Here is a 25,468-nt window from a genome sequence, read left to right on the forward strand (position 1 = left end):
TTGCTTCATTTTAACTTCTCCAAGAAAGAAATGAACAACTGAGACCCTTTTTTTAATTTAATTTTTTAAAGACAAGTTCTGCAACAGTGTGTATGGAAACTCTATACTGTGTACAAAGAGCACAAAATTTTTCAGATAGAAGTGGCATTTGAACCATGGTTTACACAATGTATCTGGGCAAGTTGATTTAGGAGATAAGTGAATTTGGTGGAAGATTACCACACCAGTTCCCCCTCCCTTCCCTGATTTTAATGTTTTCTGCCATTTAGCATGAGTTGGTCAAAGGTTTTTCCCTCATTCAATTTTCTTTTTTTTTTTAAATCCCTATTTGAAAAACAGTTTCCCTATGAGACAAATCTTTGACCCTTTTGTATTCTGTATCCTCCCCTCCCTTTCCCTTTCTTGACTGGCAAATGCAGCTGCACACATTTTTTGTTTAGAGACAATGGATCACATGCTGTGTCACCTAAATCTGTGACCAAGAGGCAGTTTTATCCCTCAGAGACCGAAATGCTTCAGTTGTCCTGGATATGTGACATCATGTAGCATTATAACCAAACATGCGTCTTTTTGCAGCCGTACTTTTGGGATTTGAACCTACCCTCTACTCTCAATATTGGATTTTACAGGATCAGTTCAGTTCAGTCGCTCAGTCGTGTCCGACTCTTTGAGACCCGCACGCCAGGACTCCCTGTCCATGTTTATAACAGAGAACCTTAAAACAAAGAATGTATTGTAGGAAAAGGTTGTGAGTTCCTTCAATATGGCTTATTTTTTTCTTACTTGAGAGTTACCAAAGTTATCAGATAATGTGAGCTAGTAGAATATTAAAGTTTCTAGCGTTGTATTTGTTACACAATGCCTTGCAAATAGTATTGCTCAATAAGTGTTACAGTGTTATTACTACCAGTGTGGTATATTAGCAAGAAAATTGTTTTCGTGATTTAAAAATGATGAACTTGAGATTTTGGAAATAGTATCTGTAAACTGCTAAAATATTTAATGGTGAGCTTGTTGTAAGCTTATTGTATTGCTGAGTCAATCTAGTAAATGTAGTACTGTGACTTCAGTCTTGAGTAGTGGTACATTTTATAATTAATTAATAAAAATGGTTTATTCCTAAGGAGATGAAGATGAGGAAAGGAGGGGGAAATTGAGTGGAAATTCCTTTTATTATATAGCATACCTTAATCAGAGACCAAGCTTAAATCACAGTAAAGAACTGAAGTAACTGCCAGGCAATTCTGATAAAATTCATAAACTTCTTGGATCTCTGTGTTAGATATTTTCCGTGGAAAGCATTGTTTAGTCATCTGAGCTAAGTGACAGCTTGTTTCCCCTTGCTCGGGTTGCCGTAGCCTGTCAGATGATGTTTTATATTGGTTACTTTAAGGTGATTGGATGGAAAAACCACAAGTCTGAGAAGGGGCCTACTCTCTGGTTGCTCTTTTGACACTTCTAAGATTGTTTAATTTACTGATAATAAGTTCTTGGTGAGAGGTAAAATGACAAGTCAATAGACATGTTTCCAAATGTCTTAAGAGCGTGTAAAAAGACATAATTAGATATTGTATGTGTACAAAATTAAATATAACCAAATATGCTCATTTGTCACAAGTTTTAGGAATTTAGATGTTTAAAGTATTTATAGTGAGACTGATTTTAAATAGGAAGCTAGACTAGTAGGGTGAAAATGGTGAGAAACAACTTTATTTGTAGTTCAGATGCCGCCATATAGCTTGAGATTATCCGTCCCTTGCTTTAAGCATGGGACTGACTGGAAGCCTTCTTCAGGGCCTCTCGGTATGATTGCTCAAGAGAGTTTCAACTTCTTTCCAGTTCTAGTAGAACATAACAGATGGCATGGTTCCTTTTCACTCCAGTGTAGTAAAAGTTTTTTAGAAACAGCAAAGTGATTTTTCTCATTTACCTTTTCTGTATAATGAGGAGAGAAATATTCAATGATGTTCAGGGGTGTAAGAAAAAAATAAATTGTAATAAGTTTGCTTCCTAGTGGTTCAGATGGTAAAGAATCTGCCTGCAATGCAGGAGACCCAGGTTCAACGCCTGGGTCAGGAAGAGCCCCTGGGGAAGGGAATGACTACCTACTTCAATAATCTTGTCTGAAGAATTCCATCGACAGAGGAGCCTGGCATAGTACATAGGGGTCACAAAGAGTCAGACATGGCTGAGCAATTAACACGAATAAACGCACATCAAAAATTAGCTATTTTTTGATGTCTTTTTTCAGTGCTACTCTTCATTTCCTAAAAACAATTATTATATGATATAATGAATTAAATATAAATTTAAAATTAAAAAATTTTCTCACAAACAACTTACAGATACAGGGTTCTAAGAACTATGATATAGGGAAGATAAAAACAGTTAAAATTGAAAAATGTAACATGAAACTCTAGAGTAATTTGAAAAGGACTTTTAAAAAGTATTAAACACATTTATAGAACTGAATTAATTGCAATTAATTCCTTATTTGCTATGGATTTATTTTACTAAGGTATACATGAAAAAGGTTTTATGTTCATGGGAAATGCTGGACTGAGGGCCTGATTTGGGGGGTTGTTTAATTTTATATACATGAGTCCATATTTTTAAGGTACTATAGATACTATCCAGAAACTTACAATATAGTAATATCTTAAAAGAAATTATTTTGTATATTTTAACTTGGTGAGAATTCTGTAGATTCAGGATAGTAGATTCTGAACTAGTTGGATATAAATAAAACTATGTATGTAGATGGGGCTTCCCTGGTGGCTCAGTAATAAAGAATCCACCTGCCAATGCCGAAGACACAGGTTTGATCCCTGGGTCAGGAAGATACCTGAAGGAAATGGCAATCCACTCCAGTATTCTTGCCTGGGAAATCCCGTGAACAGAGGTGCCTGATGGGCTATGGTCCATGGAACTACAGGTGTCGGACATGACTTACCGACTAAACAACAACATGTATGTATTTATATTCTTGTCCTGTTTTGATTATAGCATTATATTGCCACTGCATCTTTTTATTATTGAGAATGTCGTTACTAGTGAAAGCTTAGCATACTTTATTTCATAGGTAGTGTAGTTGGTTTGTTTCTTTTATATATATAAATTCTTTTATTATGTATTAGAATGTTAGCATTAGGCAGAGCTGTTAATAAAGGAACTTAAACTCTTCAGGGGCTATTAATAGCAATCAACTTTAAAAAGTTCTGAAAGTTTCTATATGGTTTAATTCTTTTAGATTATTAAACTAGAAAGGTTTGAAGAAAGATTTTGTCATGTGGCATGACTGGTAAAAGATTGACATAACATAAAGTTCATGGAAACAGTAAAAGGAAGTGAAAGTCACATCATAAAGAAAATGATGAAACTGTTATTGCAGCAATCTTCTGAGAAGTCCTAATTTGTGCCATACCAGCAGATGTCCTTAGTTTCAAAGGAGACCCATCCTTAATGTTAGAACTTTTTTAAAATTTGTAAACTTTAAAACATAAAATATTGTTATGGATCTTATACTCTATTTTTTTAATTTGAGAGATACTATATATATATATATATATATATATATACACACTGCTTTAGAAAGAAACCTAATAATAGTTTAAAAATTATTAATAGTAATAATAATTACCAGCTAGTATTCATTGTGTCCTTACTCTCTACCTCTGTTCTAAGTCCTTTATATTCTCATTTAGTTTGTACTGACAATCCTATGTAGGTACTGTTAGAATTCTGCATTGATAGGCCTTCTAGTCTGTTGAGTAGCAGAGCTGGAATTTGAACCCAGGAGTATCTCTTCACGACTGATGCTTCCTCTTAAACCCTCTGCTTCACTGCCACCAGATTCTAATATTAATAATAGTGATTTCTATTTTATGACTTTATAATATGAAATTGTCTTATCTTTCACAGTTGTAACTTCAAATGTACTGCCTCCTCACGTTTCTATTCAGTGTTTTCTAGTATTACATACATTTATTCCTTTCTCAAGGAAGAAGCCTTTCATTGTATAGTTGTACACTGTTTTACCATATAGCTAGCAACTATGACAACGGAGCCTTAAGTGTAGTAGGAATAAAAGGTTTCTTCTTGAAGGACCAGGAGAGAGCATTCTGAATAGTATAACTTTTATACTTCTCTTTCTCTCTTTTATCACATTACTTTATGTAAAGACATTATACTCATAATCCAGTATAGCTAATATGTTATCTTTGGAATATATTTAAAATTCCTATATGCATTTAGATATTTCTGGCATTTTAGAGTTCATATTATAGTACATTTCCTGCTTAACAGGAGATTATTTATTCTGTATCCTCAACTGTTAAATTATAAGTAGACAAAAAGGGTCTCCTAAGTAGTTGGGAAAAAACTTTCAAAGTTTATGCACTAAATTCATGTACCCTAAGGTGGACTCTTTGCACTTATCAAATCTGTATGAAATTCTAATGAAACTTAGCTGGCTTTCCAGTCTATAGCAGATAATGTTTCTATAATTGTATTTCCATGTTTTTAATAGAATGCTCCGAAAGCCAAATTTTCTTTTAACCCATTGAGTAGTAAAACATAATCTGAACTGTTAGAAGACTATTGATGACCTTTATTTACTCCCTTCTTAGTGTGGATATACATTTTTCTGCAGAAATATTAACATCTTTCTTATGGGGTCCTGTCTCAGACCTCAATGACACGTCATATAACATAGCACATTAACATCGTAGTCCCTTTTTAAAATCCAAAATACTCTATAAATTCTGAAATATATCTGCCCTCAAGGATTTTAGATAAGGGATCATATACCTGTATAATCAGGTACAGTGACTACAGTGCAACTGAAAACTAGGATATAGAACTAAGATTAATCCAGTAACTCAAGTGTAGCAAATGTGAGACCTTTCAGTGTGAAGCAGTGTTTGTAACTGGAATAATACAGGGATCTCTTTTAAAGAAAATAATTATAGATTCCATTTTTAGAATCACTGACTTTAGTATCTGAAGTAAGTTTATTTTTAATTCTTTGATTGTTTTCCTTTATATTGCTTCTAAAATGAAAGCACAAAATGAAAATTTTTAAAACTTGTGTCCCCCAGAGTTTATCTATGGCAGATACTAATTGAGAAATACTGAGAAAGTGGCAAACAGTCCTATATACTTGAACAATCCTTGTGAGTATTATTCTTTGCCAAATCTTTGTTTACAGTGGCCTGAATCATGTATGTATTGAGTTGCTTCAGTTGTGTCCGACTTTTTGTGACCCTATGGACTATAGCCCACCAGGCTCCTCTGTCCATGGGATTCTCCAGGCGAAAATACTGGAGTGGGTCGTCATGCCCTCCTCCCGGGGGTCTCCCAACCCAGGGATCGAACCCATTCTGCAGCTCCTGCGTTGCAGGCAGATTCTTTACCACTGAGCCCCGGGAGAAGCCCTTCATATATGCAACTAGGAGATATACGAACATAAGTGGAGTTGGGAAGGCTAATGATTTTTCTTGCAAGCCACCAAGCATTTCTGAACACTGAGTATTTTTGCTATGTGCCAGACAGCCTGGCATTTGGATGAAGAGGTGAGAGGAAAGTGGAGCAGGGTTGGGATGGAGAGAGTGGGCTTCGGAAAACTCAGGTGTTGTCCTGGATGCACTGCCTCACAGGAAATGGTTTTGGCAAAATCACTGGCTCTGAGGCTATTTCTTCCACAGTAAAATGAAAGGGTTGGAGTGTATCTCGGCCCCTGTTCGCTTTGGTGTTCTGTGACCTGGTGCCATGGAAACAATACAAACATTGAAGTGGGGCTTAAACCTCACCTTCCACTTGGAACCACATTTTCCCTTTGACTCCTAAGGCTTCTAGATCTGCCTCAACTATGAGAGTCATTAGAGGAAAGGACACAAAGGTAGACTGAGTCAAGACATGCCAGTGGGGCCCCAGCGCAGATCAGGGGCCCCCAGCGTGAATCGTAGTGAAGGGGCTAAAATCTTCTTCTATATTTAAAAAGTATGATTTTTAAAGGGGATGAGAAGAAGCACCCTCTTGAACAAAAAATGTACACATGACTTTTAATTACTATCTTTCCCCTCCAGGGAACTGGCTTCTACCTACTACCAGCTGGCAATCACTGTCATTACAAGCAACTCTTAGTGATAGTCAAAGTTCTCAAATGTAGGGAAGCAGAAGAAACTTAAGAACCAGTGCCCTGAAATACAGGATAATATACTTCAGAGATAATTGCCATCAGAAACTAATGTAAACATCTGTTTCCAGCGACATGGCGAACTAAGTACCTGGACCAGCCTTTCTGCTGAAAACAACCTAAAGTGCTGGATCAAATACATCAGTACTCAGGCCCAAAACTAAAGACTGTTTAAACCGAACATTAATTGGAAACCCAGTGAGGTAAGCTGAGTACTGAAGCTGGCTATTGCCTTGAAGATATTTACCAAATCAAGTGAGCTTCTGTTTTCATGGCCTTGTAGGGGCTCAGGGATCATGAATCAAAACCCAGAGCCAGCCAAAGTAAAAACATTTAGGTCGTCCCCGATAATATCACTTTTTACCAAACAGAAAATAGGTATAAGAGTGATCTAGAAATTCTTTCCCAACAAAGAAAGTTATCTTTCTAGAATATTGCTGTGAACAGGAAAAATAAATCTCTATTGAAAATTTGTTACCACACACCAACCCTGACACTTGTTTGCAGCCTGAATTCACGTTAGACCGCAAGCTAAGAATTTTAACTGATCCTGGATTGTTGCTACTCCCAGGGGCCTGACAGAAGTAGCACAAATCATAATCGTGAAAGAATTCCTGTATTGGTAAAGTTTTAATGAAAAAATGAGATGCTTAAAATAAAAGTTTACAAACCATCTAAGGAAATAGGGCACAATATAAGAGAATCTGTAGAATCAGACCTACAGTTAGATCATGTCTTGGGGTTATCAGATGTAAAAGATAAAAGAATATAATATGTTCAGTGAGGAAAAGAGCAAACATTTTGTAAAAGAATCAGAAGTTCTAGAAATGGAAATATATAGTAACTGAAATTAGAATGCAAGGGATAGATAAAAGCAAATAGACCCCATTGGAGAAAAAAATGATATAACAAAAGATAAACCTGAAGAAATACAGAGAGATAAGAAAATGAAAATTGTAAAAGAGGTTAATAAAGGGGAAATATTTAAGAGAAAACATGGATCACCTTGAAAGGATTATCAGTTTTCAATAGCAATAATGGAAATAGAGACCATGAAAATAATAAACTCAGTGGAAATAAATCTAGAAACTGACCTACTCTGAAACTGAAGTGAAACTGTTAAGTCCCTCAGTTATTTCCAACTCTTGGCGACCCCGTGGATTGTAGCCTGCCAGGCTCCTCTGTTCATGGATTCTCCAGGCAAGAATGCTGGAGTGGGATGCCATTGAACTACTCTAATTCAACCCAGAATTCTATAGCTAGCAAAAAAAACTTTTGAGAACAAGGGCAAAGTAAAGACATGCTCAGAGAAATTTGAAAGTTCACTAGCAGACCGCTGTTTTTGGTAGATTGAAGTATGATTGATCCAGTGTTAATTTCTGCTTTTTAGCAAAGTGATTCAGGTGTACATATATGTATATACTTTTTCATATTCTTTTCTATTCTGGTTTATCACAGGATATTGAATGAATAGAAATACATAACTTCCAAACTAGTAGATGATGAAAAGGTGGAACCAGAAAAAAATAATCCCAAAGAAGGCAAGCGGGATAAGAGAGAAGGAAACAGAATGCAATAACAAATAAGATGATACAAGTAAATCCCAGTATATCAGTGCCTTACATTTCAAAAGGTTTAGCTATATGGGAGTTAGTACAGACACAAAGAAACAGTGAAGAAGGGAATGGCAACCCACTCCAGTATTCTTGCCTGGAGAGTCCCATGGACAGAGGAGCCTGGTGGGCTACAGTCCGTGGGGTTGCAAAGAGTCGGACATGACTTAGTGGCTAAACAACAAAGAAACAAAAGGAAAACATGTTGTAGGTAAAATGATGGAAAAAGATATAACAGGCAAATATTGCTGCTGCTAAGTCGCTTCGGTCATGTCCGACTCTGTGTGACCCCATAGACGGCAGCCCACCAGGCTCCCCCATCCCTGGGATTCTCCAGGCAAGAACACTGGAGTGGGTTGCCATTTCCTTCTCCAATGCATGAAAGTGAAAAGTGAAAGTGAAGTCACTCAGTCGTGTCCAACTCTTAGCGACCCCATGGACTGCAGCCCACCAGGCTCCTCCGTCCATGGGATTTTCCAGGCAAGTGTACTGGAGTGGGGTGCCATTGCCTTCTCCAGGCAAATATTAATGGAATGAAAACTGGGATATCATTTGAAATAGACTTTTAAGGCAAGTAGAATTACTAGAGATAAAAGAGTTGATACACAATAGTATATGTTTCACTTCTCTGTGAATATATAGAAGTTTTAAATTTCTATGCAACTAATAATCAAAACCACAAATAAAACATATTAATAGAACCACCAGGAAAAATTGACAAGTTTCACCAGTGTAGTGGGAGATTGTAATATATCTTCCTCATTAATTGGTAAAGAGAGCAGGACCCCCCCCCCCAAAAAAAAATCAGGAATATAGAACACTTAAACAATATCGTTAACAAGTTTCATCCAATGGACATATATTGCATCCAATCACTGTAGAAACATCAGCTGAATCATCATGAAAATCAACACCAACTGGACCATCAAGCAAGTTTCAACAAATTTCAGAGGATTAGTATGCTATAAATCATTAGAGTTAGAAATCACTAAGAAAAAAAAAAATCCCATGGAAATTAGGATATATTCTTTTAAATAACTTACGTATGAAAAAGGAAATGTTAATGGAACTCTTACTGCCCTTTGTCTAGAAAGTGTTAAGTCATTCCTCAATTTTGCGTGTGGCTAACACAGTCCTGAGAAATGGGCCACATAAAGGTCTTTCATTCTTGGCATACCTGGTGAGAATGTTCGAGTGCTAAGAGCCAATGATGGATTGGTTCTCCCAACAGAAAGGACAAAATTTTTAGTAAATGATGCTGGAACAATTGTGTATTCATATGTAAAAGGTGAAACTGAATTTTAAAAAATACATCCATACATTTTGGGGGTGAATTGAAGACTTAAATGTGAAAGGTAAAAGCTATAATGCATATAGAAGACAGTATGGGATAAAACTTCTATGAATTTTGTATACAGAAGAAATTCTTAAATGAGAAACAAACTATAGTAACTATATAAAAAAAGGGTTAATTCACCCTATTAAAGTTGAGAACTTTTCAGTAATAGGCAACAAAAAGACAAACCATATAAATAGGGAAAGATATTTGCATTACATATAAAAATTAGTATCCAAACAATACAAATGTCTTCAGTAGACACTTAATAGAAAGGGGCACACACACGAAAATTATATATGTATTTTTATATATATATATATATACACATTTGCCTTCTAGGTTTCTTTTGTACGTGAAGAGATAGTCAACTCCATTAGTAATATGGGCGATGCAAATTATATCGCAGTTCAGTTCAGTTGCTCAGTCGTGTCCAACTCTTTGTGACCCCTTGAATCGCAGCACGCCAGGCCTCCCTGTCCATCACCAACTCCCGGAGTTCACTCAGACTCACGTCCGTCGAGTCCGTGATGCCATGCAGCCATCTCATCCTCTGTCGTCCCCTTCTCCTCCTGCCCCTAATCCCTCCCAGCATCAGAGTCTTTTCCAATGAGTCAACTCTTCGCATGAGGTGGCCAAAGTACTGGAATTTCAGCTTTAGCATCATTCCTTCCAAAGAAATCCCAGGGCTGATCTTCAGAATGGACAAGGAGATACAAATTCACAGTCATCAGGTTGGCAAAAATTTTTTTGATGGGTTCATGGAGCAAACAGTATACTTGTACATTCCTGGTAGTGATCTGTCATTAGCAGGTAAAGTTGAAGAAAAGAGTACTCGGACCCAGTAACCCTGCTGCTTGACATGTATTGTGCTTTTAGAATTTCAGAAAACTTGTTTACAGTTGTGTTCCAAGGGATATAAACAAGGATGTCCATAGCAGTACTACTTTTAATAGCCCTAAACATAAACATAAATAAATGTCTAAAGAGTGTAATAAATTGTGGTGTATTCATAAAGTAGAATGTAAGTCATCTATAAAAAAACAAATGAATTCCTGCTGCAGTAATGTTAATGAATTTGGTGGACGGGAAAACAAGCTTCAGGACAACTCAATTTTGTAAGATGTGTGAAAAACTTAGAGGGCTAAGTAGTATAATATTCAAGGATTCTAATTATAAAGGAAAAAATTTTCAGTTGCTTTGTCTTTGATACAGTCAATTAAAATGTGAACAGATTAAAGCATAAAAATCTATGTGGTTTTTAAACAACACTGTATGTTTAGGAGGTTTCCTAGTTATTTTGGGCCAAAAAAAAGCTCTCAGTGTGATCTGTAATACCTTTAATTCAGCACCTTGTAAAACTGAAAATTCACTGCCTTGGTTTCCCTTATTTATTCTCTGTCAAGCATTTCCTCTCAGACAAGTATTATTAATAATACAAACCTGAGCAAAAGTGCTCTCCTCTAACATTTTGAGATGTGATCTAAGAATTTCAAGATGAAATCTTGTTTGAAGTTGAGTATCACTGTATCATTGAACATGATATGCAGACATGCAGTTCCCTGTTAGACCCCTTTAGAGATGCATGAGCTGCATAGTTGTGGAAAAAATGTGGTGCATTTTAATACTGAGCCCTGTTCTCAAGATACTGCCGTGACCATCACACAGTGGGACTCTAGGCAGGGGCTCAGATAATACTGGGATTATTTGAACTCTCCACTTTGAAAATTGTCCTTGTGAGAAGAAATTCTGTTCTTTCCTGAAGTGTAGATTTAGAGCCACAAATGTGTATTTTGCTAAATTGTCTTGGACATTTACTTCCCTTTTTTTTTTTTTTTTTTTTTTTTGTAGCAGAGTGTTGGTTTTAGAAATCGGTTTATAGTGAATGTATTCATTATTTGAGTTATGTTAGTTCCACACCTAATAAATTAGGACACATTTTTCTTTCTCTTTGGCTGTGCAGTGTCTTCATTGGTGCACGCAGGGTTTCTCTAGTTTTGGCAAGCAGCGACTACTCTGTAGTGTGATGTGCAGGCAGGCTTCTCATTGCAGAGGCTTCTCGTGTTGCTGGGCATGGGCTGTAGGGCATGCAGGCTTCAGGAGCTGCAGCACGTGGACTCAGTAGTTGGCAGCTCCAGGACTCGAGAGCACAGGCTCAGCAGTTGTGGCACACGGGCTTACGTCGCTCCCTGACATGTGGGACCCTCCCAGACCAGGGGCCGAACCCCTGTCTCCTGCATTGGCATGCAGACGTGTGGCCACTCTTCCCCTGAGCCGCCAGGGGAGCCTCGGGTTTTTCAAATCCCACATTTTCTAGGCCTAACTGCCTATTTTGAGTGACACTTATTATGTGTAACAGTTATGTTTGGTTGATTGAAGTATTGTTCTTAAAAGATTACTTGAAGTATTACATCACTAGTCCAGATTTCCTTCTATTTCTGTACTTATTTTGCTTTATGAATCAAACTTCCATGCGTATTATTATCTGCTACTGAATATTTCCAGTTCATTTTAAGAAGTAGTTTCATAAAAACTTAAAGCTAAAAGTTTTCTTGATTTTGGTGTAGAATATATAGACCTTTTGTTACAGTATTACATATTATATATTTCTGAAAACACTGAAATTTTGCGTAGGTGGTATGGGTCACACCCAAAACTTGCAAAGCTTTGTAACCAGAACACTAACAGAAGTAAATCTTAATAAGAATGCTAGAATATTTTAAAAGATACATTAAATCTATTACAAGTAAAGAAATATTACAGATAACCTGAGGTTTAAAAAAAGACGAAAATAGCCTGATTGAAGGGTGTGCCAGGAAAGATTGAAGCTACAGGGTTAAGGAAGCAGTAAAATGCATAAAGATCTGGAGAGGAGATTTCATTAAGTATTTTCTAGAAAATGCACATGGCCAAGCTGTGCCAAGAGGAGGAAAATGGGTTGAATGAGAATTGTGTACAGCGCTCTGTTAGCAGCAGCTTACTGCTTTCCACTATGCTAGCTTATTTCAGGTTTAGCTTTTATTACTTAGCAGTGTAAAGACATAGGCTGAGGAAAATCATGTACAAACCTTTGTGACTTTCACGTTGTACTAAAATCTTCTGCCCTGCATACCAGTGAGCTAATTTGTGTTACAGAAAAACTTAGTAACAAAGTAAACTGTGCTAAGAATATAAGAGGTAGCTTCTGTTTTTGACAGAGGCCTTTGATCAGATTGTGATTTTGTTTTGTGTGAAATGGAAATACAACTAAAAATAATCTAACACAACCTTTTCTGCCTTGAGTATATTGTTTTAATTTTAAACTATAAAAGTAATAAACATCTTAAACACTGGAAAATATCACAGAAAAAAATTACCAAGTTATTATATAAACCACTGTTAACTTCTTGTATATTTCCTACTTTTTTTTCCCCCAAGTTTTTAGGAAGTTTTTTTGTTTACTTCACAATCTTCAATTTTTACTTCATAATTTTCATTTTTAATGACTACTAAATATTAGATTAAATAGATGTGCTTTTGTTTACTTGGCTATTTCTCTTTAATAAAATATATAAACTTTATAGTTTTCCTCTTTTTCATAATTCCTGGATAAACATCTGTGTGTGTATGTAAAAGAAAAGGAGAGAATATTTTCTCTGATTTAGGATTATTTCACTGGAGTGACTCATAAGTGGAAGCATTGAATCAAAGAATATGACGTTTTTAATAATTCTTGGTGCATATTGCCATCTTGTTTTTCAAAATGGCCCCAAGTCCTTGCCCAAAATTGTGTATTATAAATTTTTTAAACTGGTGATCGGGCTTCCCAGGTGGCTCAGCAGTAAAGAATCCACTTGCCAATGCAGGAGACACAGGTTTGATCCCTGGGTCTGGAAAAATGCTCTGGAGAAGGAAGTGGCAACCCCCCAGCCCCGCAATGGCCCCCCCGCCCCCGGCCCCTGCCCCCGCAACTATTCTTGCCTGAAAATCCCACGGACAGAGGAGCCTGGTGGACTGCAGTCCATGAGTTCGCAAAAAGTGAGCAACTGAGCATTAGCATGAAACCATTGACATTGGGCAACAAAACTTGTATAATGTTACTAATTATTTGTGTTTATCAGACACTATGCTAAGTATATTATCGTACTTAATGTCACATTTTTGTTTTGTATTTTTTAATAATCAGTGAAGTTGAATATTCTCTAATACATAAGTTTGTTCAGTTCAGTTCAGTCGCTCAGTCGTGTCCGACTCTTTGCAACCCCATGAATCGCAGCACGCCAGGCCTCCCTGTCTATCACCAACTCCCAGAGTTCACTCAGATTCACATCCATCGAGTCGGTGATGCCATTCAGCCATCTCATCCTCTGTCATCCCCTTTTCCTCTTGCCCCCAATCCCTTCCAGCATCAGAATCTTTCCCAATGAGTCAATTCTTCACATGAGGTGGCCAAAGTCCTGGAGTTTCAGCTTTAGCATCATTCCTTCCAAAGAAATCCCAGGGCTGATCTCCTTCAGAATGCTTGGCTCCCCTTGCAGTCCAAGGGACTCTCAAGAGTCTTCTCCAACACCGCAGTTCAAAAGCATCGATTCTTCGGTGCTCAGCTTTCTTCACAGTCCAACTCTCACATCCATATATGACCACAGGAAAAACCATAGCCTTGACAGACGGACCTTTGTTGGCAAAGTAATATCTCTGCTTTTGAATATGCTATCTAGGTTGGTCATAACTCTTCTTCCAAGGAGTAAGCGTCTTTTAATTTCATGGCTGCAGTCACCATCTGCAGTGATTTTGGAGCCCAAAAAAATAAAGTCTGACACTGTTTCCCCATCTATTTCCCATGAAGTGATGGGACCAGATGCCATGATCTTCGTTTTCTCAATGTTGAGCTTTAAGCCAACTTTTTTACTCTCCACTTTCACTTTCACTTTTAGTTCCTCTTCACTTTCTGGCATAAGGGTGGTGTCATCTGCATATCTGAGGTTATTGATATTTCTCCCGGCAATCTTGATTCCGGCTTGTGCTTCTTCCAGCCCAGCGTTTCTCATGATGTACTCTGCACAGAAGTTAAATAAGCAGGGTGACAATATACAGCCTTGACGTACTCCTTTTCCTATTTGGAACCAGTCTGTTGTTCCATGTCCAGTTCTAACTGTTGCTTCCTGATCTGCATACAGGTTTCTCAAGAGGCAGGTCAGCTGGTCTGATATTCCCATCTCTTGAAGAATTTTCCACAGTTTGTTGTGATCCACACAGTCAAAGGCTTTGGCATAGTCAATAAAGCAGAAATAGATGTTTTTCTGGAACTTTCTTGCTTTTTCCATGATCCAGCGGATGTTGGCAATTTGATCTCTGGTTCCTCTGCCTTTTCTAAAACCAGCTTGAACATCTGGAAGTTCACGGTTCACGTGTTGCTGAAGCCTGGCTTGGAGAATTTTGAGCATTACTTTACTAGCGTGTGAGATGAGTGCAATTGTGCGGTAGTTTGAGCATTCTTTGGCATTGCCTTTCTTTGGGATTGGAATGAAAACTGACCTTTTCCAGTCCTGTGGCCACTGCTGAGTTTTCCAAATTTGCTGGCATATTGAGTGCAGCACTTTCACAGCATCATCTTTCAGGATTTGAAAGAGCTCAATTGGAATTCCATCACCTCCACTGGCTTTGTTCGTAGTGATGCTTTCTAAGGTCCACTTGACTTCATATTCCAGAATGTCTGGCTCTAGGTGAGTGATCACACCATTGTGATTATCTTGGTCATGAAGCTCTTTTTTGTACAGTTCTGTGTATTCTTGCCACCTCTTCTTAATATCTTCTGCTTTTGTTAGGTCCATACCATTTCTGTCCTTTATCAAGCCCATCTTGCATGAAATGTTCCCTTGGTATCTCTAATTTTCTTGAAGAGATCTCTAGTCTTTCCCATTCTGGTGTTTTCCTCTATTTCTTTGCATTGATTGCTGAAGCAGGCTTTCTTATCTCTTCTTGCTATTCTTTGGAACTCTGCATTCAGATGCTTATATCTTTCCTTTTCTCCTTTGTTTTTTTGCCTCTCTTCTTTTCACAGCTACTTGTAGGGCCTCTCCAGACAGCCATTTTGCTTTTTTGCGTTTCTTTTCCATGGGGATAGTCTTGATCCCTGTCTCCTGTACAGTGTCATGAACCTCATTCCATAGTTCATCAGCACTCCATCTATCATATCTATCTATATGTTTGTTATTTATATACTTATCTGTAAGGAAAGGTCATTTGCCTATTTATTTTGGTGGACTTGGTATTCTAAAGTACTTGTCAAGGATGGTTTAAAAACAGCTTTTTCTTTCCTTGAAAATACAGTGACAACTGATACAGAGTGACAACTGATCCTAACTAAGAGGATGTCAGTCTTTCAACTTGATTTTTTAACTTTGCTTGGCTATATGTGGCGCTAGTGGTAAAGAACCGACCTGCCAATGCAGGAGACATAAGAAATGTAGGTTCAATCCCTGGGTGGGGAAGATCCCCTGGAGAAGGAAATGGCAACCCACTCCAGTATTCTTGCCTGGAGAATCCCATGGACAGAGGAGCCTGGAGGGCTGCCGTCCTGGCTGGCGAAGAGTTGAACACAACAATTGAGGCAAAGTAAGCAAGCAAGCAATGCTTTATGTAATCTTGGGCACATTTGCTGTCATAGTATTGTCTTGCATCTTAACGTAATGGGATTTCATTCTAAACTTGTGATTTAGAGGATGGCATATTTGCAACCATTTGAATTAGTTTCTGATGAGACTGTCAACAGTATCTGTTTTAAGTAGTGTTGCTAAAAATGAATGTTCCTTAAGAAATTGAGTATATTCAAATGGACAAAAAAGCTTGAATCTTGAACTCAGCCTAATTTGTAATTTTGGCTTCACTTTTTATTAGCTTTAGAATGTTAGGCAGTTACTTACTTGGCTTCCATAACAGTGATTTTCAGCTTTCTGATCATAACTAGTAGGGGTATTTCCTAGCATTAATGATTTGTTTTGAAAATAAAGTAACTTTTAAAAGCAGGTAGCACAGCACTTGGTATTTGTTGCTTATAAGTTCATTTCAGTTTGGAATTATAATTTAAGTGCTTCCTTATGCCCAGTGTTTTGTTATGATGTATTAGGAGTACAAAAGTAAAAGACTCTTATCATGGGATTCACAGTGGGGGGAAAAGGACCATATGTAGAACTAAGTGATAGTGTAAAAAATTTTATGCATTTTAATTGATAGTCATTTGAGATACAATATGTAGTATTTAGTACAATGGCTTACACCCCAAATATTAGCTGATAGATGCTACTGATAACTGAGTATTCTGAGACATCTAGTAGCTACAAGAATCCAGATTGTTTTATATCCAGCATTGACTAGTTTTCATAATTAGAGAAACCTGCCAGCTATGTTTTCAATAAAGTAAAATTCCAGGGTTGCTTCTCTTATTTCACTTACATAAGTATAAGAAGTTTGAATAGAATAATAGTATACGTAGAGGGTTTTTCACAGAATTTGGAAATGAGGTACCTTGATGAACCATTGAAAATGAATTAAATGGCACATTAGTTCTGCCACTTTCCCTTTTGGTCAGTTATTCTTCCATAGTAAGATTTTTGAATTGAAGTATGTTTCAGAAGTAAAAAAAAAAAAAAAAATCATTGAGAGAATAGAAATACAAAAGGATAGCTTAGAAACAGCTTTTTTTCCTCCCCTTGAAAATGCAATGACAGTTCAAAGTTTACTAAGAATTCCAGCCTTTCACCATCAGTACTTGATGAGATAGTATATAGAAGGAAGAGTTAAAAATACTGGAATTTACAATAATAAATCTGTAGTAAATATATTTTGCTAGTAATGAATTTAGTGATTAAGAAATGTTATCTTTTTAGTATGATATACTATAAAATATTAGTTATTTCTTTATAGTATTATAATCATATCTGAGGAAAGAGTTTATTTGGAATTACTGTTTGAGCTTATTTTAAATTTGATTATTATCTATTTTGAGCCTTATGTATGACTTATACTGTAAGTATAGTGAAATTATAGATGAATAGATTCTAGAATTTTAGAATTCAAAGATATAATCTGTTCATTTTTAGTAATAGCACACATTACTTACTAGGCAGTTATGGGCTAGGGACTGTAATAAGTATTCAGAATACATTCAACTTTATTAATATCACCTGTACATATTGTGCTGTAGTGGGGCATTTTATTTATAGCCATTTCAAATAACATGAAATAAGTTCTGTATTATAACCTTTAGCATTTGTTATACAGATATTATACTTAAATATTATATGGGATATTGATTGTAAAATTTCTCTGATTTGGGGATTTTTAAATTTGTGTTTCCTTTTTCCATGTGCTTATGAATCTTAAGTATAACATTGGTTGATAATTGTTTCTTTTGTTACAGAACTGTAAGAGTAAATGGGTCCAGTAATTGGAATGACTCCAGAAAAGAGAGCTGAAACTCCAGGAGCTGAAAAGGTTGCAGGATTGAGCCAGATTTACAAAATGGGAAGCTTGCCTGAAGCTGTTGATGCTGCCAGGCCAAAGGCCACTCTAGTGGACAATGAGTCAGCAGATGATGAACTCACAAACTTGAACTGGCTTCACGAAAGTACTAATCTCCTAACAAACTTCAGCTTTGGAAGCGAAGGTCTTCCAATTGTTAGTCCATTGTATGACATAGAAGGAGATGACGTGCCATCCTTTGGACCATCGTGCTATCAGAACCAAGAAAAAAAATCAGCAACTTCAAAGCCCCCATACTCCTTTAGTCTTCTCATTTATATGGCTATTGAACACTCTCCAAATAAGTGTTTGCCAGTCAAAGAAATTTATAGCTGGATTCTGAACCGCTTCCCGTATTTTGCAACTGCACCAACTGGCTGGAAGAATTCTGTTCGACATAATCTGTCCCTGAATAAATGTTTTCAGAAAGTGGAAAGAAGCCATGGCAAGGTCAGTGTTTATGAACGTTGCTATATTTAGGGAGGTGGGGGAAAATAGCATGGAGATCTTAAAATATGAGGAAGTCAAAGGAAGACAAAAAATAGTCAAGTCAGATTACTTCAGCTTGAACTTAATTTTGTCTACCATTTGCTTTCATCTCAGATGTTTTTAAATTTCTTCAGTATTGATGTAAATCTAGCAGAATTATGTTCAGTCTACTAAAGGTACAAATTAGGTATAAATTAGTTTATTATTTCCTTTTTATTTCCTTTAACTTTTAAAAATTGAAGCATAGTTAATTTACAATGTTGTGTTAGTTTCAGGTGTACAAAAAAGTGGTTCGATTATTAATTAATTAGTTTTTTTTAATGTCCAAACTTTCTGTTCTTAGTTTCTATAATGTTCTTGTTGCTGTATTTATATATTCTTATTTATTCAATATGACAGTGTCTGCCTTATAATTGGAATATGGATCATTTACATTAGTGTAATTGATATGGTTGGATTTAAATCTATCATTACATTATTTGTTTTCTATTTAAATACTTTAAGACATTATTCTCTTGTCTTCTGGGTAGCATAGTTTGTGATGAGAAGTCTGTTGACATTCTTGTCTTTGGTCTTCTGTTTGTAGTTTTTTTTCCTTACTGTCCTCAAGATTTTTATCTTTATCACTACTTTTTAGCAGTTTGACTATAATGTGCCTAAGTGTGTTTTTCTTTATTTTATCCTGCCTTGGTTTTTCTGACGTTCTTGGATCTGTGGTTTGTTGTCAGTCATTAAACTTAGAAATTTGTTTCCTCATTATCTCTTCAAATATTTCTTGTGATTCGCCACCTACTTCTGGGCTCCAAGTGAAAATATGTTAGACCATTTGCTGTTGTCTCACCTCTTGATTGCTCCGTCCCTCTTCCTACTCTTTTTTTCTTTGTTTCAGTTTGGATAATTTCTGTTGATCTGTGTATAGTTTTATTCTTTCTTGTATCCATTCTGATGATCACCCTAATAAAATCATCTTCATTTTTTTTTAAGTATTTTCATTTTCCTTAAAAAAAAATAGTCTTCATCTTTCTGCTAAAAATTTCCCACTAGGTCTGTTAAATTAATCATAGTCACAGTGTCTGTCTGATAATTTCAGTATTTGGACCATCTCTGGGTCTGGTTTTGTTAATTGTTTTGTTTCCTGCTTTTGTGTGTCACGTAATTTTGCAGTAAATATCAGACATTGCCTGTGAAAAAATGGTAGAAACTGAAGTAAAGAATATTTCTATCAAGAAATAGATACGTCTCTACTTCTGTCAGGTTGTTAGTATGGACAGGTATTGATCAATTTAGTTAACAGTTGAGTTGGGTGGGTTTTGTGGTTGTCATAGTTACCTTTGCTATACCATAGTCTTTACATTCCTGTGGAGAGACTGCTGATACTTTGTATTTAGTGTGAGGCCTGGAATGTCAGGTGATTTTTCTTAGCTTTTCTGCTCCACCTTTATCTGTCAGTTTGTGACACATTTAACTTAGAAGTGGGAGGGGAGTTAAATATCTCTCTCTACTCTTGCTCCTCCCTTAGCAATAGATTGTTCTTCCTTGTTACTTGGTGCAGGGTTCCTGGTGTGAACAGGAGAGGTTTCTTGGTTCTTCTCCAGTTTTAGTGTCAGGCAGGCTTATTGTGTGCCTGTGTCTCAAGTGTGGGACGTCCCTGTCTCTTCCATGAGCGGACTCCCATCTACCCAGTGAAGTCCAGAGCTGCACTTATCAATAGCCAGATACCTCCATGTGGCTAGTGGTTGGTATACTGGAGAGAATAAATATAAGATACTTTGTCATTGTATAAATTCCTTTTGAACAGCACTGTTTCCAGCATTCAGGCCAGTTTCTTGTCCACTCCCATCATGGTAAGTAAATGTTACCTAATATCAGTGGGAAGTTCTGGGTACAAGTGAGTGACCATTTCCCAGGAGCAGCAGATCTCTGCTTTGTATCTTTGGAGCATTTGGGCATGAGCCAATTTCCTGTCCTCCATATGATGTATACTGCATTGCCTAGTATCAGTAAACTGTGAGGATAACTGGGTTTTGTACTTTTCTTCCAACAGCAGCTGTCTTTTGCTGATGACTGGGGTGAGGGAGGGTACTTTGTCTCTCTCTCGGTGGCAGGCAGCTTTTGCTTCTCATTTGCTTTGTCCAGGGTTTAGGCAGGTTTAGTGCCTCTCCCAGACGAACACCTGATCTTACCTTATACTCACTCAGGGCCTGGAGCATGAATGAGCTTTGCCTGATAACCTTGCTCTAACCACAGACCATAGTCGGCTCAACACATCTATCTCCATCTCCAAGGGTGTCTTCCTTAGGTCCCCTTGAGTATTTTGTTTTCTTACTTTTTATCGTGACTGCCACTTTTTCCATGCTCTACCGAAAGTGAAACAGCTCTTATGTTTCATCCCTCCTCACAGGACCTGTCACACCTCAAAATCAATTCTTCTTGCAGCTTAAATTCTCAGGCTCATTAAAAAATTATGATTTTGTAGATTATTTTGTTTTTTTTTCTTGTTAATCTAGGAGTGTTGTTCTTTTGTAGTTTTCTATAACCCAAGTGATAGCAGAAAGCTCCAATTTTTATTTGGAATAAAAGTTTAGAAAGCAAGTAATTAAATCTTTAGATAACTGAAGGATTTCATAGGACAGTGCTGTTCAGACTTGAAAGTATCTACTGATCATCTGGGGATCTTGTTCAAGTACAGATTCTTCTTCAGCAAATCTAGGATGGAGACTGAGGCTTTCTAATTTCTAACAGGCTCTGAGGTGATCCTGATGCCTCTAATCCATGAGACACCCTGGGTAGCAAGGCATTTGGACACATCATTTTCTTATGATTAAAGGAGATTGTATTAGTTATCTATTGCTATGTAATAAATTCGTATTTAACACGTTCTTTACTACACATGGAATATTTATGAAGGCCACCTATGTGCTCGGCCATTAAAAAGCCTCAGCAATTTTTAAGGATCGATCTGTTATAGCTAGCCTCCAAGGTAGCCGCCAAATGAGCCCTGCCTTCCAGTATTTGTGCCCTTATAGAGTCCCCCTTCAATACAGAATTTGGCTGGTTTGTGTAACCAAGAGGATATTATGGAAATGGAGTGTGCCTTTTGAATCCAGGTCGTAAAAGACATAGCTTCCATCTTGGGTTCTTGGCCAATTAGCTGTATGGGAAGTCAGCTGCTATATCATAAGGACATTTAAACAGCCCTATGGAGAGACCCATATGGCAAGGAGATCAGACTCAAAATACATATGAGTAAGTCATTTTGGAAACACATTCCCCTATCAGTCAGACTCTCCTTTCAGATGACTGAAAGTGTTGAAAATTTTGGATATATTCTTTCTACTATGCATCATTAGATTTTATTTTTTGAACAGTATCAGTTAATTCTTTTCTAGTTTTAGACCTATTGTATTTATGCTTATGGCAAGATATAAAAGAAACTAGTCATCAGCATTGGTTTTTAGTAGAAGGGTCTAGGGAAAGTATGGTATAATGGAAGCCAGCGAGGGTAAGTTTAAGTGTGAATGAGCAACAGTGTCAAATGTTGCACAAAAAAACCTAGAAATGGGAATATCCCTGGCAGTGCGGTGGTTAAGACTCCACACTTCCACTGCAGGGCGTGCAGGTCTGATATGGGTCAGGGAACTAAGATCCCACATGCTGCATCTCACAGCCAAAAGAAAAAAAAAAAAGAAAAAAAAACTTGATTAGTATCAAGTAGCAGCCAAAAGATTAGACTTAAAAATATATGAACAGTGGTATATTGCTAAATATTTAACAATTGGATGAGGGTTAAGGTATCACTTTTGCCGATTCCTATGATAAAAATATTTCTATTGTGGCCATTTTCAAGCTGCCAACATTCTGTCATTAAATGCAAAATTTGGACAAAAAGTGATACATTGAAGTGAGATTGGGAGTGCTTGTGGTTTGTTTTTATTTTTTTTAATAAAATACTGCTTGAATCAGTACCTCAAAATACTGATTTTTTTCTTTTTCAACCTGCAAAAGGCAAGTAAGTTAAACTTATTTCCATTAGGTTTGGCAACCTTGAAAAGCACTTTTTCTGATGAGTAATTGTCTGGAGATGATAATCTCAAAAAAGAAAGCAAGATGACAATGGTCCAGGTCAAACTGCAGGTTGATATAGATACCTAGTCACTTGCTATGGCTGCTGCTTAGCTCCCTGCCCTCATCCATACCATAGTTACCACTCTCAAAAGATAGGCCTAAAAATCTTGGCTTGTTATTTTGAATTTTAAAATCAGAAAAGCTATGCAAGGTGTTTTTGTTTTGTTTTTATGTTTTGAACATTAACATTGAAGTCTGAAAATTTGTTTTTCAAACTTTGTTATAAAAGCCAAACTAAAATATTTAAGGTGAGAATTTAGCTGGGGAACATGAAATCAGAAGTTTTGCCTGATTTAGTACAATTTCACAGTGTACATTTTCATGGTGGTGATTTGCTTCAATAGCTGAATCCCAAGAAATGAAGTCATGCAAGCCACCATTAAAAGTTCACACTATGAGCAAGAATTATGAATGCCCTTTTAAATTCAGCGATTCTAAAACACACTGAAAAAGGTAGTCGGGGGGGAAAATATTAAAATGTACAGTGCAGGTACATGAAAACATTTCAGGAATAGTGAACCTTGTTTCTTCTCCCAGTGTTCTTTACAACTTCCATTAAGATAAACCTTAAAAGTTCAATTCTCAGTATATTCCTTATATCTTCAGAACCTTCGGTGGTTCTTTACCAAATATGTCCAAAAGCCTTAGAGTTTCAAAATGCAAAATAGTACATGAGAGAATGCACATTTCCTGTTTCCACTGCACAAAAAAAGCATTTCTTGTAATAGTCATATTCACTTTAATACTTCTTAAACTCTTTAATATTTGTGTTCTATCATCTAAGCACAACTTAATAAAGAGGCATAGTTTTTAACTGAGACTTAGATTTAAAAATAAGTTTTTTGCTTTAGACTCTAAAACACAGATTAGCAAATACATAATTCTATCTTGTTACTGATAGTTTGTGAACGGGCTCAGGGAACGGAAGTGCTGCCGTGGTAACACAAAACAGACGGTTATTTGGAGACCTTACTCAAGATACTTAACTGCCCTGAACTGCAAGTTTTCAGTACTAGTGCTTCCAATTTGCTATTTCAAGGAAATACCGATTCTTCTATGATCAAAACAATTTGCAGTTCTCTCACAATAGAATTTTAAAAGTCGACTTGAACTAAACAGCTTCTGGGAGTATAATCTCAGGAATACCAAGATAGAACATGGTTGGAATCATTAAAATAATTGTCTTAATCTATATATAAAAAATAATTATATGAAACTGAAGTGGTTTGGGAACAAAGGATATTGTGGGTGCTATCACTTTAAAGTTTTATTTCTCCATCTTCAGAATACACTTACCACTTAGGCCAAGTGATTGGAATTACATCTAATTTAAGATGGAATGGTCCATCACTTAATTCAAAAATACATGGGTAGAAATTTGACTTCCTTTGGAAAAACTTAAAATTTCAATGTAGTTCATGTGATATCTTGCTACCACAGGCCAGAAAAAGTTTCATCTGATAGTATGGTAAAAAAGTGTTTTTCCCCTATCAGTTTAATTCTTGTTTCTAACTTTTGTCTCATATTCAAAATTAATTAATGTTTGTTCTTATTGTTTATGTTTTTAAAATTCCTTCATCTCTTAGAAGAAAAGAATAGGAACGTAAACTGACTTTCTGCCATTTTCAGTATAACCTCTCAGTATTCATTTACTTTACAGCTCTGTCACTTACATAAATATTATCTTATTTGAATCTCATCACAACTCAGTGAAGTGGTCTGTTTTTTTACAGATAAAATATGAATTAGAGGACAGATAGAGATTAAATTATTAGTCCAGTGTCATGTAGCCAGTCAGTAAGCAGTGTTTTAAGATTTCGCTTTTAAAACCTGTGAAACCGTTCTTTCATTATACTGTTCTGCTAGAGTAGTTATGATATTCAGAGATTTAAAAAAAAAAACCTCAATAATAGACTAATGTTACTTTGAAAACAGTTCAGGAAATGGAAGCACCCTGGAATTCATCACACTAAATCTTCAGCAATCATAATAGCTTACATCATATGGGATTTTATACAAGCAGAAAGGAGCAGGGGAATAAGACACAGGTCAGTTTTACTGTTGTCTAGATAATTGTTAATGTTGTGAGGTATAATTCAAACTTTCAAAAGGGGTTTTTGAAATAGAAAAGATGTAATGTAAAAACAAAAATTAGTAGCAGTTTGAATTTCACTAATCTTGTGAGGAAATTTTGTATACCATGGTAAGAAGGGTTCAGGTTATACCTTATATTTAACTTTTGATATTTATATCTTCAAAAATATTTACTAAAATTTAATGTCAGTATCTAGTGGAGTAGAAGCAGGAAAACAAATTATTAGAGAATAAAAACAATGATATTAGACTGGAAGAAAGAGGAACAGTTTTTAAAACTGCAAAGAAAATGAACATAAAACATAACAATAGTAGCATTTGGTGTTAAGGACTTATGGCCAGAAGGTACAGTTTTATATATATTTTGAGCATACTAATACACAGAGAACCATAGACATTTTTCTAAAGGTTACACAGCTGTTAAGTGACAGAGCCAGGTTTCCAAAGGTAGGTATTCTTCTTCAAGGCTTATACTCTTTAACTTCTGTGCAAGTGGTGTTCAGCTCTGGGGAAGTGGCATGAGTTTGCAGTTGAACCTCCTTCTTGCATGGCTGTGGGCTTCTATGTGTAAGCTGTGGGTCCATGTGGTACATTTGTAGGGATGTTCTTCTAGTCAGACTGTTCAGGTTGGTAGATAGGGATGGATGTTCAGCTAAATAAATAGGATAGATGTATCCTTAAGGAAGAGTTAGCAGGTGATGTTACAGCTCCTGAAATTCTTCAGTTATTTCATTTAACTAGCTCAACTAATGTCTGTGTATTTGACCACATCCACTTAGTTTTTATGTTTTTCTTATGCCCTTTGTAATATGTAATTATAGTTTGGATATCTTTTTAAATTCAAGAGCGTTTATAAATTTCCAAGTGGTCAGAGAGTTTTGCAATTGGGTTTTTTTTTCCTTTTTGCATTAAAGTGACCTTTAAATAAGATTTATTTTTCTTCATGGTCTAATCAATGTTTGTATTTTTTCCTACCAAAAAAAAAAAAAACCCATTTCTCAGTGTTAACATTAGGAAAGTATATTCTATAAGAATTCATATTCATCAGTTACATCAGTGTTTTTAATACAAAACAGGTTTAATTAAAGCAAGACTACTTAGAACCCCTCATAGCTC

The 25,468-nt window shown here is 36.3% G+C and overlaps 1 protein-coding gene across 1 annotated transcript in view; it reads left to right on the forward strand.

Moving 5' to 3' along the window:
• FOXN2 (forkhead box N2) overlaps positions 1-25,468 on the forward strand; it is a 56,058-nt gene that overhangs the window by 15,407 nt on the left and 15,183 nt on the right. The window contains exon 2 of the mRNA XM_018055206.1: positions 17,544-18,094. Coding sequence (XP_017910695.1) covers positions 17,558-18,094 — 537 coding nt within the window. The 5' untranslated portion in view covers positions 17,544-17,557. The remainder of the gene's footprint in view (positions 1-17,543; positions 18,095-25,468) is intronic.

Source organism: Capra hircus, chromosome 11 (assembly GCF_001704415.2).
Source record: "Capra hircus breed San Clemente chromosome 11, ASM170441v1, whole genome shotgun sequence".
In the NCBI taxonomy this organism is placed as follows: Eukaryota; Metazoa; Chordata; class Mammalia; order Artiodactyla; family Bovidae; genus Capra; species Capra hircus.